At 38.8% G+C, this 13,166-nt stretch overlaps 1 protein-coding gene across 2 annotated transcripts in view; it reads right to left on the bottom strand.

The window, feature by feature from the left end:
- Positions 1-13,166, bottom strand: part of TPK1 (thiamin pyrophosphokinase 1) — a 343,195-nt gene that overhangs the window by 205,196 nt on the left and 124,833 nt on the right. Inside the window, exon 3 of one of the 2 annotated variants that reach the window (XM_021692761.2) lies at positions 12,882-12,951. The exons of the other annotated variant lie outside the window; for it this stretch is intronic. Within the exon in view, the coding sequence (XP_021548436.1) occupies positions 12,882-12,951 (70 nt within the window). The remainder of the gene's footprint in view (positions 1-12,881; positions 12,952-13,166) is intronic. 2 annotated transcript variants of the gene reach the window in all.

The following is a 13,166-nucleotide window of genomic DNA, read 5'->3' on the forward strand; positions in this document are numbered from 1 at the left end:
TTTTTTTTAATCATTTACACATGATAGGTAAACATTGACTTCCTTTTCACCAACATTAAGAGAATGAGGGGGAAAAAATCTCATACATAGGGGCATTTTGTATCACAGTAAGTTTCAAGTTAGAGAGGTACCTATGGCAGGGGAAGTGTGAAGGAGATTACTGAAGACCCTTAGCCTGATCCTAGGACATGGTGACGGCACTGGCAGCCAGAGAGGTGTTGTGGGGGGTGGGGGTGGGGGGGACATTTGTGAAGATTTTGTATTTGTATTTGCATTTGGCTGTCCCTACTCATGTTTACAGAAGCTAACACAGTGTGAATCTTGAAGAAATTTTTTTTTTTTTAAAGATTTTATTTATTTATTTGAGAGAGAGAGAAGGAGAGAGAGCACATGAGAGGGGGAAGGGTCAGAGGGAGAAGCAGACTCCCTGCCGAGCAGGGAGCGCGATGCGGGACTCGATCCCGGGACTCCAGGATCATGACCTGAGCCGAAGGCAGTCGCTTAACCGACTGAGCCACCCAGGCGCCCCACAGTGTGAATCTTGATACTAGGCACAGATGGCTCCAGAAACAAACAGGAGTCACGTATTTACTCACGCCACCCCTACAAACAAGGGCTTGGGCAGATTTTCCCTTACCCACCTCAGCTTGGTCAATCATAAACTCTTACACAAGAAAAGACAAGCCACTGGGAATTCATCAGCAGCACCCAGTGTCCAGCTCACAGAGGGAGTGCAAGCCCTCACTTGTTCTAAGAACACAAATGTACTGTGGATTTGGTTTCCAGCTTCTGGCATATTTCTTCCCAAGCCCAACTCTCCAGTCTTCCCAGTTATTGTTAATTATAATATTTTTAATTGATTTTGTTGCTGTTGTTTACATTGGTCAGAGTTTTTCTTTCCTTTACAACCAGGAACCCCCACTGATACAAAAAAATAATAATAAGAAGAAGAAGTTCCTAACAATGTTAACAGGAGCGCTTTTAATATCACTCTCTGATTCTTGTCTTAAATAAAAGTAAGAATTACTTTACTGGGTCAAAAATATGCTTTCATACTATGAAAGTAGAATACATTAAATTTTTATGGAAGAGCATGTCTAATCATTCTAACTATTAAGCATATAGTGACCTACTTGGGATGAGAGCGTGAAAAAGCCAGAGACAATGCAATGCTTTCACTGGGGTGACAGGCTGGCAGGAACATGCAAAGAGGTGATTCCAGTGTGTTCTGATAAATGTTAAGGGAAGCAATGAGTAAGAGAACATCCCAGAAGGACACTGACCATAACCTGTTAAAGCAAGAAATCTAGCCACCAAATACCCTTAGCTAGTTCATTCTGGATTTGTCATCTATTGGCTTATCTGTGAGGAAATTATTATTTTCGGGGAAAACTATCTAAAAGGAGTAATACTGCTCAATGAAAATATTATCATTTTTTATTTGTCAAATTTGGTCCTGTGTGCTAGAGTTATTTCCCAAGATAAACAAGAACAAGGAATTTTGTCTAATTAAGTAGAAATACTGATAGACAATTTCAACATAATGTGGGATGATAGTCAAGGATTGCTTAGAAAAATTTCATTTCTGCCTGACTTAGGTCTACGGAAACTGGTAGTTACCAGCAAAGACTTCTGGGGAAACACAACACATGAGCCAAGTTTTGAAGGGATTATAATACTTGGAAGAAAGCAGAAGAAAGAGGGATGTTATAAATGAATTTTAAAAGAGGTTTTTTTGTTTGTTTGTTTTTTAGAATAGGGGTCTTATAAGTTAATCAGATACAGTGTTCTGTAAAAAAATATCTCCATGTGATGTTAAAACTAACTCCTTGGCATTTCAATGGGCATGTCAATGGTTTTTAAAATAATTGACCGAGTAGGAAACCAGTATTTAGAGAGGACACCAATATTTTAAATAATCATTGCTGAGGAGCACTAATGCTTAAACAACCACTCCCTCCAGGGCCCCTCCTGCCTTACGGAGCACACCCCAGGTGTCAGCACCATGCATGGTACCCATAACCAGACATCCAAAGCCAAAAACAGAGCTCATAGATCTAAACCCTGTGGGATGAACACCTTCTTCCCTACAGTCTGAGCAAAGCACAGCTGATCTCATTCAACAGAAGTGCTAAGTACAATTCTAAATTCTACAATTTGGAGAGTAAGTCAACATTTTAAATATTCATGACTTATCATTATTATTATTACACTTGATCTTAGCCAAAAGGCCGAGAAGCGATTATTATTATTATACTTCCTATCAACCTGGGCATTTACATACTAGTGTCTCCTTGCTCATCATTTAAGTTCCCTTCCTCTGACTTTCTGAGAAGAAGCCCTCTTCTATTGCTCAGGTCATACAATATCTAGACATAAGCATATTAGACACATGTACACATTCAAATATGTGTGCATATATATATTTACACACAATGATTTTTTTCTTAGGGTGGTAAAATGTTTTCTGTTTTAAGTAGTCTTTCTGAGACTCTTCAGTATATTCTTGAATTCCTGGGCTAGAGGCAAAATTGAAGTCTTCAAGGAATACGGTCTCAAATACCCCTCAGATCTCTAACCCAGAACTGTAAGTGAAAGTCCAGAGCTTATCTTGGTATAAGTGCCATTTTGGTATATTCCCCAAAAATTTATTAACTAGTCCTTGCTTTAAATGAATTCTAGCTGTCACTTTTCTGACCCTTATTAATAGGAAGGCTACAGCTGGCTCAGGTCCACCATCAACTCAAGTTTTATGTCTTTTAATGATGTGTCAACAAATAATGCATGCTGTCTTGTTGTTGGAGTTATTTTGCTTACTCTTGGTCTGATAATACAAAACCAAAATTTTAATAATGAGAACACTCCACAGAAGCACCTAGGTGTATGTGTGCAAGCATGCATTTATGTGCACACACTTAAGTACGAACAGACAGGGACCATTCTACAACCTTTTAATAAACATATGTATACACACATATTATGTGACTATTCTCAATTATTACTAACTCAGCAATCTAATAATATATTGAAAATAAGCCAAAAAACTTGAAAAACATGAGCTCTTAAATTGTAGTAACAAGTGCTAAAACTATTCAAGTTTCTTTTCAAAAAGCAAAACTAAAAGAGCCATGTGTTAACTCAAAACTTTTGACAGATGATCCAGGTTTCTCTGAAAAACCATCTGAGGGTAATTTATTTCTGAAGACCTCATCCACAGTGCAGGAAAGGAAAAGGGTTTTGTCAGGAACATGCTGTATGAAATAGAATAGCCATAAAGCACAATGCCTCTGATTAAATTTAGTTGTAAACTGACTTCCTGCAGCTGCTTAAAATGATTTCGCTTTGAAAATTTATTCTGACTTCATGCATGATCTGACAAACATAGCATCTATGCATACATATTCTGCCCCCAACCCCTGAAATGATTCAGAGCTATGCATGGATAACTTTGAGATCTCTGATTTATAGCATTTGATAACCAACAGACTAAAATATATTACAAAACTAATTCAACCAACAATTCAAGATAAATATGCCCTCACAGTTTATTGTGTAGGGTTCTTTAATAACAAGACTCCTATTACAAATTTTCTTTTAAATGTGCTAATCATTTTTACCTTCCATCATTTTGATTCAAAGACCCAATAATGTTGACATGCTTACAGAGCTTAGTAATTTGATTGCATAAATATTTTTTAATAGAAACTTGTTGAAGCAAGTGATTAAAATTCTTAAGGCTAGGCTTAGAAGAAATCAAGGTAAACCAATGATCTTTGGATTTCCTTAAGCAAGTATACACTTGTTTCCTTTCTATGTATGTTCAAGCATACTGAAAGTATATTTTTTTTAACTATGCCAAGAAATTCATAAACATTAGTTAAAATAAATCCCAATCACTAGAAAATTAGTCACAGGTTGACTGAAATCAATTGTCATATATATTAGAGGTTATTGAGATCACAATATCCGCTCAGATCCTTGACACCAATTTATTCCATAACAATTTTATATTTATTCTTATTCCATAAAACACTAACAGTACTGAGCAAGCTTTTGCAAGATTTTCACTAAGATACATTAGAATATAAGCATTATATATGAATCTCTACTACTATTTATCTCATTTCTAGGGTGGAAGTGACAACTTTGAAAATTATGTTTGGCTCTGGCTAAAAGAACTAACATTCCTCCCAAAGAATCACTTGAAAAAAGTGGTAATAGATTCCAACCAAAAGGATAATTCTTAAGAATCAGGTCTATCAATGCGTTCAATGAACAAACAAGATTGTGGTGTACCCACATAATAGAACACCACTCAACAGTGAAAAGGGACAAACTACTGATGTACACAATCACATGGATCAATGTCAGAAGCACTTGGTAAGTGAAAAGAGTCACATACATAAGACAACAAGCTGAATGACTCCATTTATAGGACATTCTAGAAGGTTTCAGGAACCAGAGTATAGGAGTTGGAGACTGATGCAAAGGGACAGGAAGGAACTTTTCAGGATGATGGACACATTCTATTCTTTTTTTTTTTTTTCTTTTCAAAGATTTTATTTATTTATTTGACAGAGAGAGACACAGCGAGAGAGGGAACACAAGCAGGGGGAGTGGGAGAGGGAGAAGCAGGCTTCCCGCCGAGCAGGGAGCCCGATGCGGGGCTCGATCCCAGGACCCCGGGACCACGACCCGAGCCGAAGGCAGACGCCCAACCGACTGAGCCACCCAGGTGCCCCTGGACACGTTCTATTCTTGACTGCTTGTATACTGCTACAAAACTTACTGAACTGAATGCTTAAAATGGATAAATTTTATCATATGAAATTATACCTGAACAAAGATGATCAAAACCAAAAAAAGAACCAGAGAAGCTTAAACACTATATTCCTTCATTCCAACCACAATATGAAAAGAGCTTACAACCTTTCTAAGAAGTTTCACAATTACCACATGCAAAGTATTAACTGTGAGAGAACATTTACAGCTATTGTCCAAAACTAGATGATAGATATATTCAACTATCCTGTAATTCATCATATCGTAACTTTGAAGGGCCACCCTCTACCCTCTTGGCTTATCCAACTCCTGTGTAACCAGCCCAAGTAATACATTTCTTCTTCATACAAATCTTCAAGATTGCTCTGAATATTCCAGAAGATCCTGATCCTTCCCTGAAATGTCACAGATGGAGAAATCACAGCCCGAGGAAGTGAAATTACTTGCCAAAGTCTCATAGTAATGAAGTCGCAGAATCAGATTTTGCATCCCAATCTAACTGAAAAATCTGTGCGTGTCTTCTCACTACACAGTTCCCAACATGGAATTCCCGCTATCTGCAGTGAATGGAGAGGGAAGACACAACTGTTAAGTTATTCATATGGAGACAGACAGACAGGTCACTGGTTCCTTTAAGAGTGTGCCCGGTACCGGCTGCCAGGTGCCTGGTTTAATGATAATGTCAAGGGCTTTCGAGGCTGATCTAGAACAGCTAGAATCCCACATTACTTGGTTATTGAAATCATAGTCTGAAGTTGGCTTAGCTAGGACACAGTGAGTTTTAGAGCCACAACAGTCTGATTCCCACTGGATCACTCCGAAAAGCAGTATTGATCTGCTCGTAAGAAAGCTGCAAGAATATATAAAGCTAGGAAGTCTGAAATCCAAACTGAGAAATTAATGGTCTGATTGGAATAAGAGATTGGGAATGAATCTTTTTTTTTTTGAAGATTTTATTTATTTGTCGGGGCACCTGGGTGGCTCAGTCGTTAAGCGTCTGCCTTCGGCTCAGGTCGTGATCCCGGGGTCCTGGGATCGAGCCCCGCATCGGGCTCCCTGCTCCGCGGGAAGCCTGCTTCTCCCTCTCTCACTTCCTCTGCTTGTGTTCCCTCTCTCACTGTGTCTCTCTCTGTCAAATAAATAAATAAATAAATCTTCTTTAAAAAAAGATTTTATTTGTCAAAGCGGGGGAGGGGGCAGAGACAGAGAGAGAAACAGGCTCCCCGCTGAGCAAGGAGCCTGATGTGGGGCTCGATCTCAGGACCCCAGGATCATGACCTGAGCTGAACACAGATGCTTAACTGGATGAGCCACCCAGGTGTCCCTGAATCCTTCTTTTCTATTTGAGCACCACAAGTTCCCCCTCATCCCACCTCGTTAACACCTGTTTACATGAATGGTCATCTGTGTAATTTCAGGGAATTTTTACTGGATGCTACTCTTTTAAATTCAACAGAAAGCAGCTCTTAAGCATCTGAGATAAATTAGATCATCAGTGGGACTTCCCATTCAGGATGCTGTATTCATCAATTATTCTGAAAAACCAAAAAACAACATCCCCGCCTCTCATTTCAAGTCCCTATATACTAATGATACCAAAATTCACAGGTATTCCTCAGACTAGTATGCAGATGAGTTTCAGAGTCTCTGCGTCCTTTAAAATCACAGAAAACACAAGTAGCAAGGATATTCATGTTACTCTCAAAATACCAATGAATTCCAAGGCAAGAATCTTCATTTCATGATAAAAGACTCATTGAGATAGTAATGAGGACACAACGTAAATATAAGACATTCTGAAAATAAGTGGGACGAATTCTATATGTGATTTCAGACAAAACGGGCACGATCTCTCTAGATATAAAGCACTCTGGTTTATACATACTAATAAAATAAACTATCCGAAGTTTCTTCTGAAGCCCAGGCGGTGAGGAGAGAAGGTAAGGGAGAAAACAGAAGAAACAGCTTGGCTAAAATGATAAGTAAAAGACAAACCCTGATACTCAAGGTAATGAGTTTAGATTTTATCCAGGAGACAAAACAGAATGTTCCCTCCTCCCTGCTAGTCAACACATGGGCGTGTACACACACCACCGCCCCCTCACACACACACACTCTGCGGCCCTAACCTTTTATACTCCAGTAGGATCCTTGGAATTGTTTCTAATATCCCCATTCTGGATTAATTGTCCATCCTGTGCTTTCCTCTGTCACAGAACCTATCACATTGGACTAGAATTTTCTCATTATGTGCTTTATAATCTATCCTAGTGCATACTAATTTCTTCTTTACTTCTATTACTCTAAGGTCTTTTTTTGTGGGCAGGAATCATTTATATATTCACAGTAATTATCAAAATGTCTAACTATAGAAGGTATTCAATAAGTGTTTGAATGAATAAAAATGAATGGATAACAAGTTAAATGCCACATTCTTATTTCTGCCACTGGATTATTCTTGGGAGATCCTGTCTCATTCCAAAGCTCTATTTTATTTTATATTTTGATCAGTTTACCTCAACTTTTTTTTTTTTTTTAAGATTTTATTTATTTATTTGAGAGAGAGAGCACATGAGACGGGGGAGGGCCAGAGGGAGAAGCAGACTCCCTGCCGAGCAGGTAGCCCAATGCAGGACTCGATCCCGGGACTCCAGGATCATGACCTGAGCCGAAGGCAGTCGCTTAACCAACTGAGCCACCCAGGCGCCCAGTGTACCTCAACTTTCTAATAGAGTAAGGCTTACAAGTGTCTACGTATCTTTAAAGGTTTTTTTTTTTCTTTTAAGAATGATACCAACTTTTTTTCCTATACTGTCAGATTACGTTCATGTGGTATTGATTTTGTAATTCTTGTTGGTTTCTATACATCTCCTACTCTTTTCTACTTGATTCCATCACTTCTTCCACCTCTCACCATAATTAGCATGACCCTAATTCTAAGAACCTATAGCAATGTTTCTTAATCCATTTTTCAGGTTCACAGAGCTATCAGTTCTATATCCCCCCAAAAAGTCCATCTAGTCAAAATTCAGTATGTTATGATTCCATTTTATAAAGACCAGAAATAGCCAGAATTAATCTAATATGTATTGGGTTAGATAGCAGTATCCTATGAGGGGAGATGGTGATAGGAGGGAGCATGAAAAGGGCTTCTGCAATGCTTGTAATATTCTATTTATTGATTTCTGTACCATTTATTCATGTGTTCCCCTTTGTGAAAATTCATTGAGCTATATCATTATAATTTGTGCACTTTTCTATATGTTTGTTTTTAATATTCCCTATGGCGGAAAACGTTGGTAATTACTGCCATAGTTGACGACTTTTCTACCCCTGGTTAGAAACTGACCAGAGCAGGGGCGCCTGGGTGACTCAGTCGTTAAGCGTCTGCCTTCGGCTCAGGTCATGATCCTAGGGTCCTGGGATCGAGCCCCGCATCAGGCTCCCTGCTCCTCGGGAAGCCTGCTTCTCCCTCTCCCACTCCCCCTGCTTGTGTTCCCTCTCTCACTGTGTCTCTCTCTGTCAAATAAATAAATAAAATCTTTAAAAAAAAAAAAAGAAAAAAGAAACTGACCAGAGCAGAAACTGTTCTCTTAGAGTATCTGTGAAAGATGCAGAAAGAGGAATTACTGGGTATGAGAGGAGGGTAGGGTTAGGGTTGGGGGTGGGGGTTGGGGGTTGGGGGTGGGGGTGGGGGTGGGCAGGGTACTTAACTCTCCCATAATCCTTACTGTTTACCTGGTACCCACAAATAACAATCTTTCAATATTCTTTGATGTGGACATTTTACTCTTTGCTGATCTACTATACTGTCAACAAAACTGCCAGTAGAAAAACAAAAGAGGGGCGCCTGGGTGGCTCAGTCCATTAAGCCTCTGCCTTTGGCTCAGGTCATGATCTCAGGGTCCTGGGATCAAGCCCCAAATTGGGGCTAGGTTTCCTGCTCAGTGGGGAGTCTCCCTCTCCCTCCCCCGCCACCGCTTGCACACTCACTTTCTCTCTCCTCGCTCTCTCTCTCAAATAAAGAAAATATTTTAAAAAGAAGAAGAAGAAGAAAAAAAACAGAGCCCTCCAATGCCTATCGATGATGGACAAAATCTACTCCATAAAATCTCCTAGAAAATCTTACCCTGCTTCACTTGTATTCCCCCCTTCCCCCACATCCTGGGATTATTCTGACTATAAGGCTGTGCTGTACCATCCTGGTTCAGACCAACAGTGGGTTTTACCTACTTTCAAGAAGGCAGGAAGCAGATGTTATGAGGCTATCATAGGAGTTTTTAATCACAGGCTAGTAACAAAATATAGACATGGGACTTTAGTCAGTATCATGTTAAAGCTGCAGAATTAGGGGTACTGACTGAGACATCTAATACCCCACCACAGTACCCCACGTTTTTTTTTTTTAAAGATTTTATTTATTTATTTGAGAGAGAGAGAATGAGAGACAGAGGGCAGGAGAGGGAGGAGGGTCAGAGGGAGAAGCAGACTCCCTGCCGAGCAGGGAGCCCGATGTGGGACTCGATCCCGGGACTCCAGGATCATGACCTGAGCCGAAGGCAGTCGCTTAACCAACTGAGCCACCCAGGCGCCCACCCCACATTTCTAAAAACAGACATCTGGGGTTAGGAAAACAGTCAATTAAGCGTATGGGAATAGAATTGTCGAATCACTATGCCACATACCTGAAACTAATACTGTGTGTCAACTGTATTTCAGTAATAAAAAACATATATATGTACACACATATATATATGTAATATACTAATCTACATATTATGTTGGAATCAGAAATCAGTGAAGATAGTATAGATGATTTAAAAAATAATGTTGGAGAAACTGGGTAGCCAAATAAATGAAGTTAAGACTTATCTAGACTGAAAAAAAAGAAAGGAAAAGAATATGGGAGCACAAAGTATGGAGTCTTCCTAAAACCTCTTCCTCTTTAATCTCAAATCTGTAACCAAAGCGGAGACCCAACTGTCATTGGCGGTGTCCATCCTACATTTCCCTGACTGGGTCTTCAACCTGCCTCAGTCTGATGCTCCAGACTGAGCATACCCCCAAAACAGAACCTGTCAGTTCTCAGAGGTCATCTGTTTATCCAAAATGTGAGGGTCAAAGTCACTCAAAATCTTATGGGAAGAAAGAACAGAGTAACTGTAATAGAATACTCATTTATTAACAAGTATTTGTTGAGTATCTAATATTCCCACACAATTTTGTAGGCTCCAGGGAGCTTCTATTCACCTGAACAAGAAAAATTAGTCACATTTTCTATTGTTCAAAAGAGCAGAACCAATAGGTAGACTCAATGTAACTCTTCGCTACTTAAGAAGAAATAACAGATGTTTTTTGTTTGTTTGTTTCTCTCAACTCACTAACATATGTTCAAATCAACATGTATTATTTTCACAGCAATAAAAAACACTTAGGACTTATTTATTAAAAGAGGCCACTTTCAGAGTAGAAACAAAGATGGACATTTATGAAGATGGTGTAGGGTGGTACAGAATCAGATACAAAGTTGCTGTTGGTATTTGCCTCAGCTCTAGCCCTCTTCCTCTCTTGTCCCTCTCTTCCCGTCTACATCAGTCTTCCTTCCATTCCGAATGTCTTCAGTGGGAGATGATTCTCTATACATTCATCTTTTATTGAGTAATTATAAGGTATTGCATTGTAGATATGGACATTAAATAAACAAATACAAACAAGCCAAGCAGTGGTCCACAAACCATACTTGGCTTTTTAAAACTTGGATTTTTTTCCTTTTTCTTTGTGTGGCTTCTCAGTTAAAAATGCAACTAATAGGAATCATGTTTAGTCACCTATATCCAATTAGCATTACTGGTTAGGGTTTGTATTTAATGAGATTTACTTCAAGGATTTAATTCCCACATGAGACAGTTAGTTTACTCATCTCCCTATTAGCCACCCTATCCAGGCCAGCCATGTTCCTAAGTATCAGAGTATGAATCACTGCAAACATATTATTATAATGAGAAAAGCAACAGAAAGTACATTTTCTTACTGAACATCTTCATATACAGTCAAATGAGTTATTTTGAAATCTGGACAAAAATAATGGTACTCCCTCCACAACCTCGTAATCTGTTTTGCTTTCTAATGTGAATAAAAATGTTGTGTGTTCTCTTTCTTATTAGTCTCTAGTCCAATCCAATAAGAGCAATCAGTATATAAATCTGTATTTTTTTTCACAAGCATTTTAGATGGTTCTTATGGTCACAGCAGAGTTGGAAGCACTGTGTTAATATCTGTTCACAGCTCTGGTTCATGTACTTATGTTCATGAGCTATACCTACCATTAAAGAAATAGTACTCAGTACTAGATTCCTTGCCAGCAAGCCAGCTACAGGCATGAAACGCAATACCCAATTCATAATCTTGGCCTCATGGGCATCATGCTCTTCCCTGAACTAACCAGCCCAGGCCCTGTTTAGAGTATTTTTAACACACTGTCCATGTCAGGTCTTAGAGAATACGGTCAGAGGAACCCATAAAGTTAAAAAATAAAGAACCATAAAATGTTAAGAATTTAAATTGTTTCCTAGGCTGTCACTATTGCCATATTCTTTGATAATTCATCCAGTCCCTAGACCTTAGCATTCCCAATCTCAAAGGAAACATGCTCTCCTCCTATAAGCAACCGGCTGCTTTCAAAGAGCGGCTCCAGTATTAGGAGCCTGAAGTTAAAAATTCTGATGCCATAAAGATGTATTTTACATCGTTTCAAACTACATATATTTAATTCACACCTGCAGTATGTTGAATCATAATATTTTTATTTTATTTTTTTGCAGCAAGGAGGTGATTTCTCAAACTATAAACAGTTCAGTACATTTAATAACACATATGATAGAAGTGGAACTAAATTTCACAGCTAGTCTACTTATATCTAGACTATAAATTCTTATGTTTGCAAAGAGGTTGAACTATAAACATGTTGGCAATGAGCTGGATTTAAATTTGCTTTCAAATGTATTCTCGTATCTAAAAATAGCTCACCATGCAAAGATCAGGAAAACCAGACAGCACAGATAACAAATCATTAAGAGTAAGTTATTTATCTCCTAAAATATGTGTGTGCATAACTCAGAAGTAACTAAGTTAAATTATACTTAGCTTTACTCAACACTACTACAAAAATCTCACTTCTACCACAGCATGTATCATTTGTTTTTATGAGGTCAATTTTTATTCATTTAAATGGAGTTTTATTTTAATTAATGCTCAAAGTCCTCACAGATACCGATATTTGATAATGCTACTTAATGAAACTTCTGAAATAGGAGAATGAGGGTTTTTGGGTTTTTTCTACCAAAAAGTTTTTTTTATTCAAATTCAACTAGCCAACATATAGTACATAATTAGTTTCAGATGTAGAGTTCAGTAATTCCTCAGTTGCATATAACATCCAGCACTCATCACATCACGTGCCCTCCTTAATGCCCATCCCCCAGTTACCCTATCCCCCCCCCATCTCCCTTCATCAACCCTCAGTTTACTTCCTAGAGTTAAAAGTCGCTCATGGTTTGTCTCCCTGATTTCTTCCCATTCAGTTTTCCCTCCATTCCCCTACGACCTTCCGCACTATTTCTTATATTCCACATATGAGTGCAAACTGTATGATAGTTGTCTTTCTCTGACTGACTAGAATGACAGGTTTTTAAATAAGAGTATGATTGGCCTAGTTCTTATAGGAGATACACTCAAAACTAAGAAATAATACAACATAACATGGTTCAGCAACTCTCTCACTGATGTGGTTTTCTGTTAAATTTTTTTTTTTTTAAGATTTTATTTATTTATTTGAGAGAGAGAGAGAGTGAGCACGAGAGGGGGGAGCGGGAGAAGCAGACTCCCCACTGAGCAGGGAGCCCGATGCGGGACTCGATCCCGGGACTCCAGGATCATGACCTGAGCTGAAGGCAGTCGCCCAACCAACTGAGCCACCCAGGTGCCCGGTTTTCTGTTAATTTTGAAGTAACATTAATAGTCATCATTCATCAAGGAGAGAATAAAACAACCTGAAGAGCAGAATTAGTGGTATTTTGGACACGGACTAAAAGAAAGCGTACCTTTCCCTCTCTCCTTCCATGGTATCATATAAGCGGTTGGCACCTCCATCAGCACAGGCTCTTAAAAGAGCTTCAAATAGAAAAAAACAAAGAACATTTCAATATAAGCAGCTTAGAGCAGTACCTCACAAATGATCAACAAATGATTAGAAAGCACACACGCAGTCACGCCTTCCTCTCTGGATCTTTTCACATTCAGGCACAGGCTGCCGCGCTGCAAGTGATCTACGTACCACACACTCAAGACAGAATCCCCTAAGACAGTGTATTTCCTTTTTGTAGCCT

This window comes from Neomonachus schauinslandi, chromosome 12 (genome assembly GCF_002201575.2).
Source record: "Neomonachus schauinslandi chromosome 12, ASM220157v2, whole genome shotgun sequence".
NCBI classification, from domain to species: Eukaryota; Metazoa; Chordata; class Mammalia; order Carnivora; family Phocidae; genus Neomonachus; species Neomonachus schauinslandi.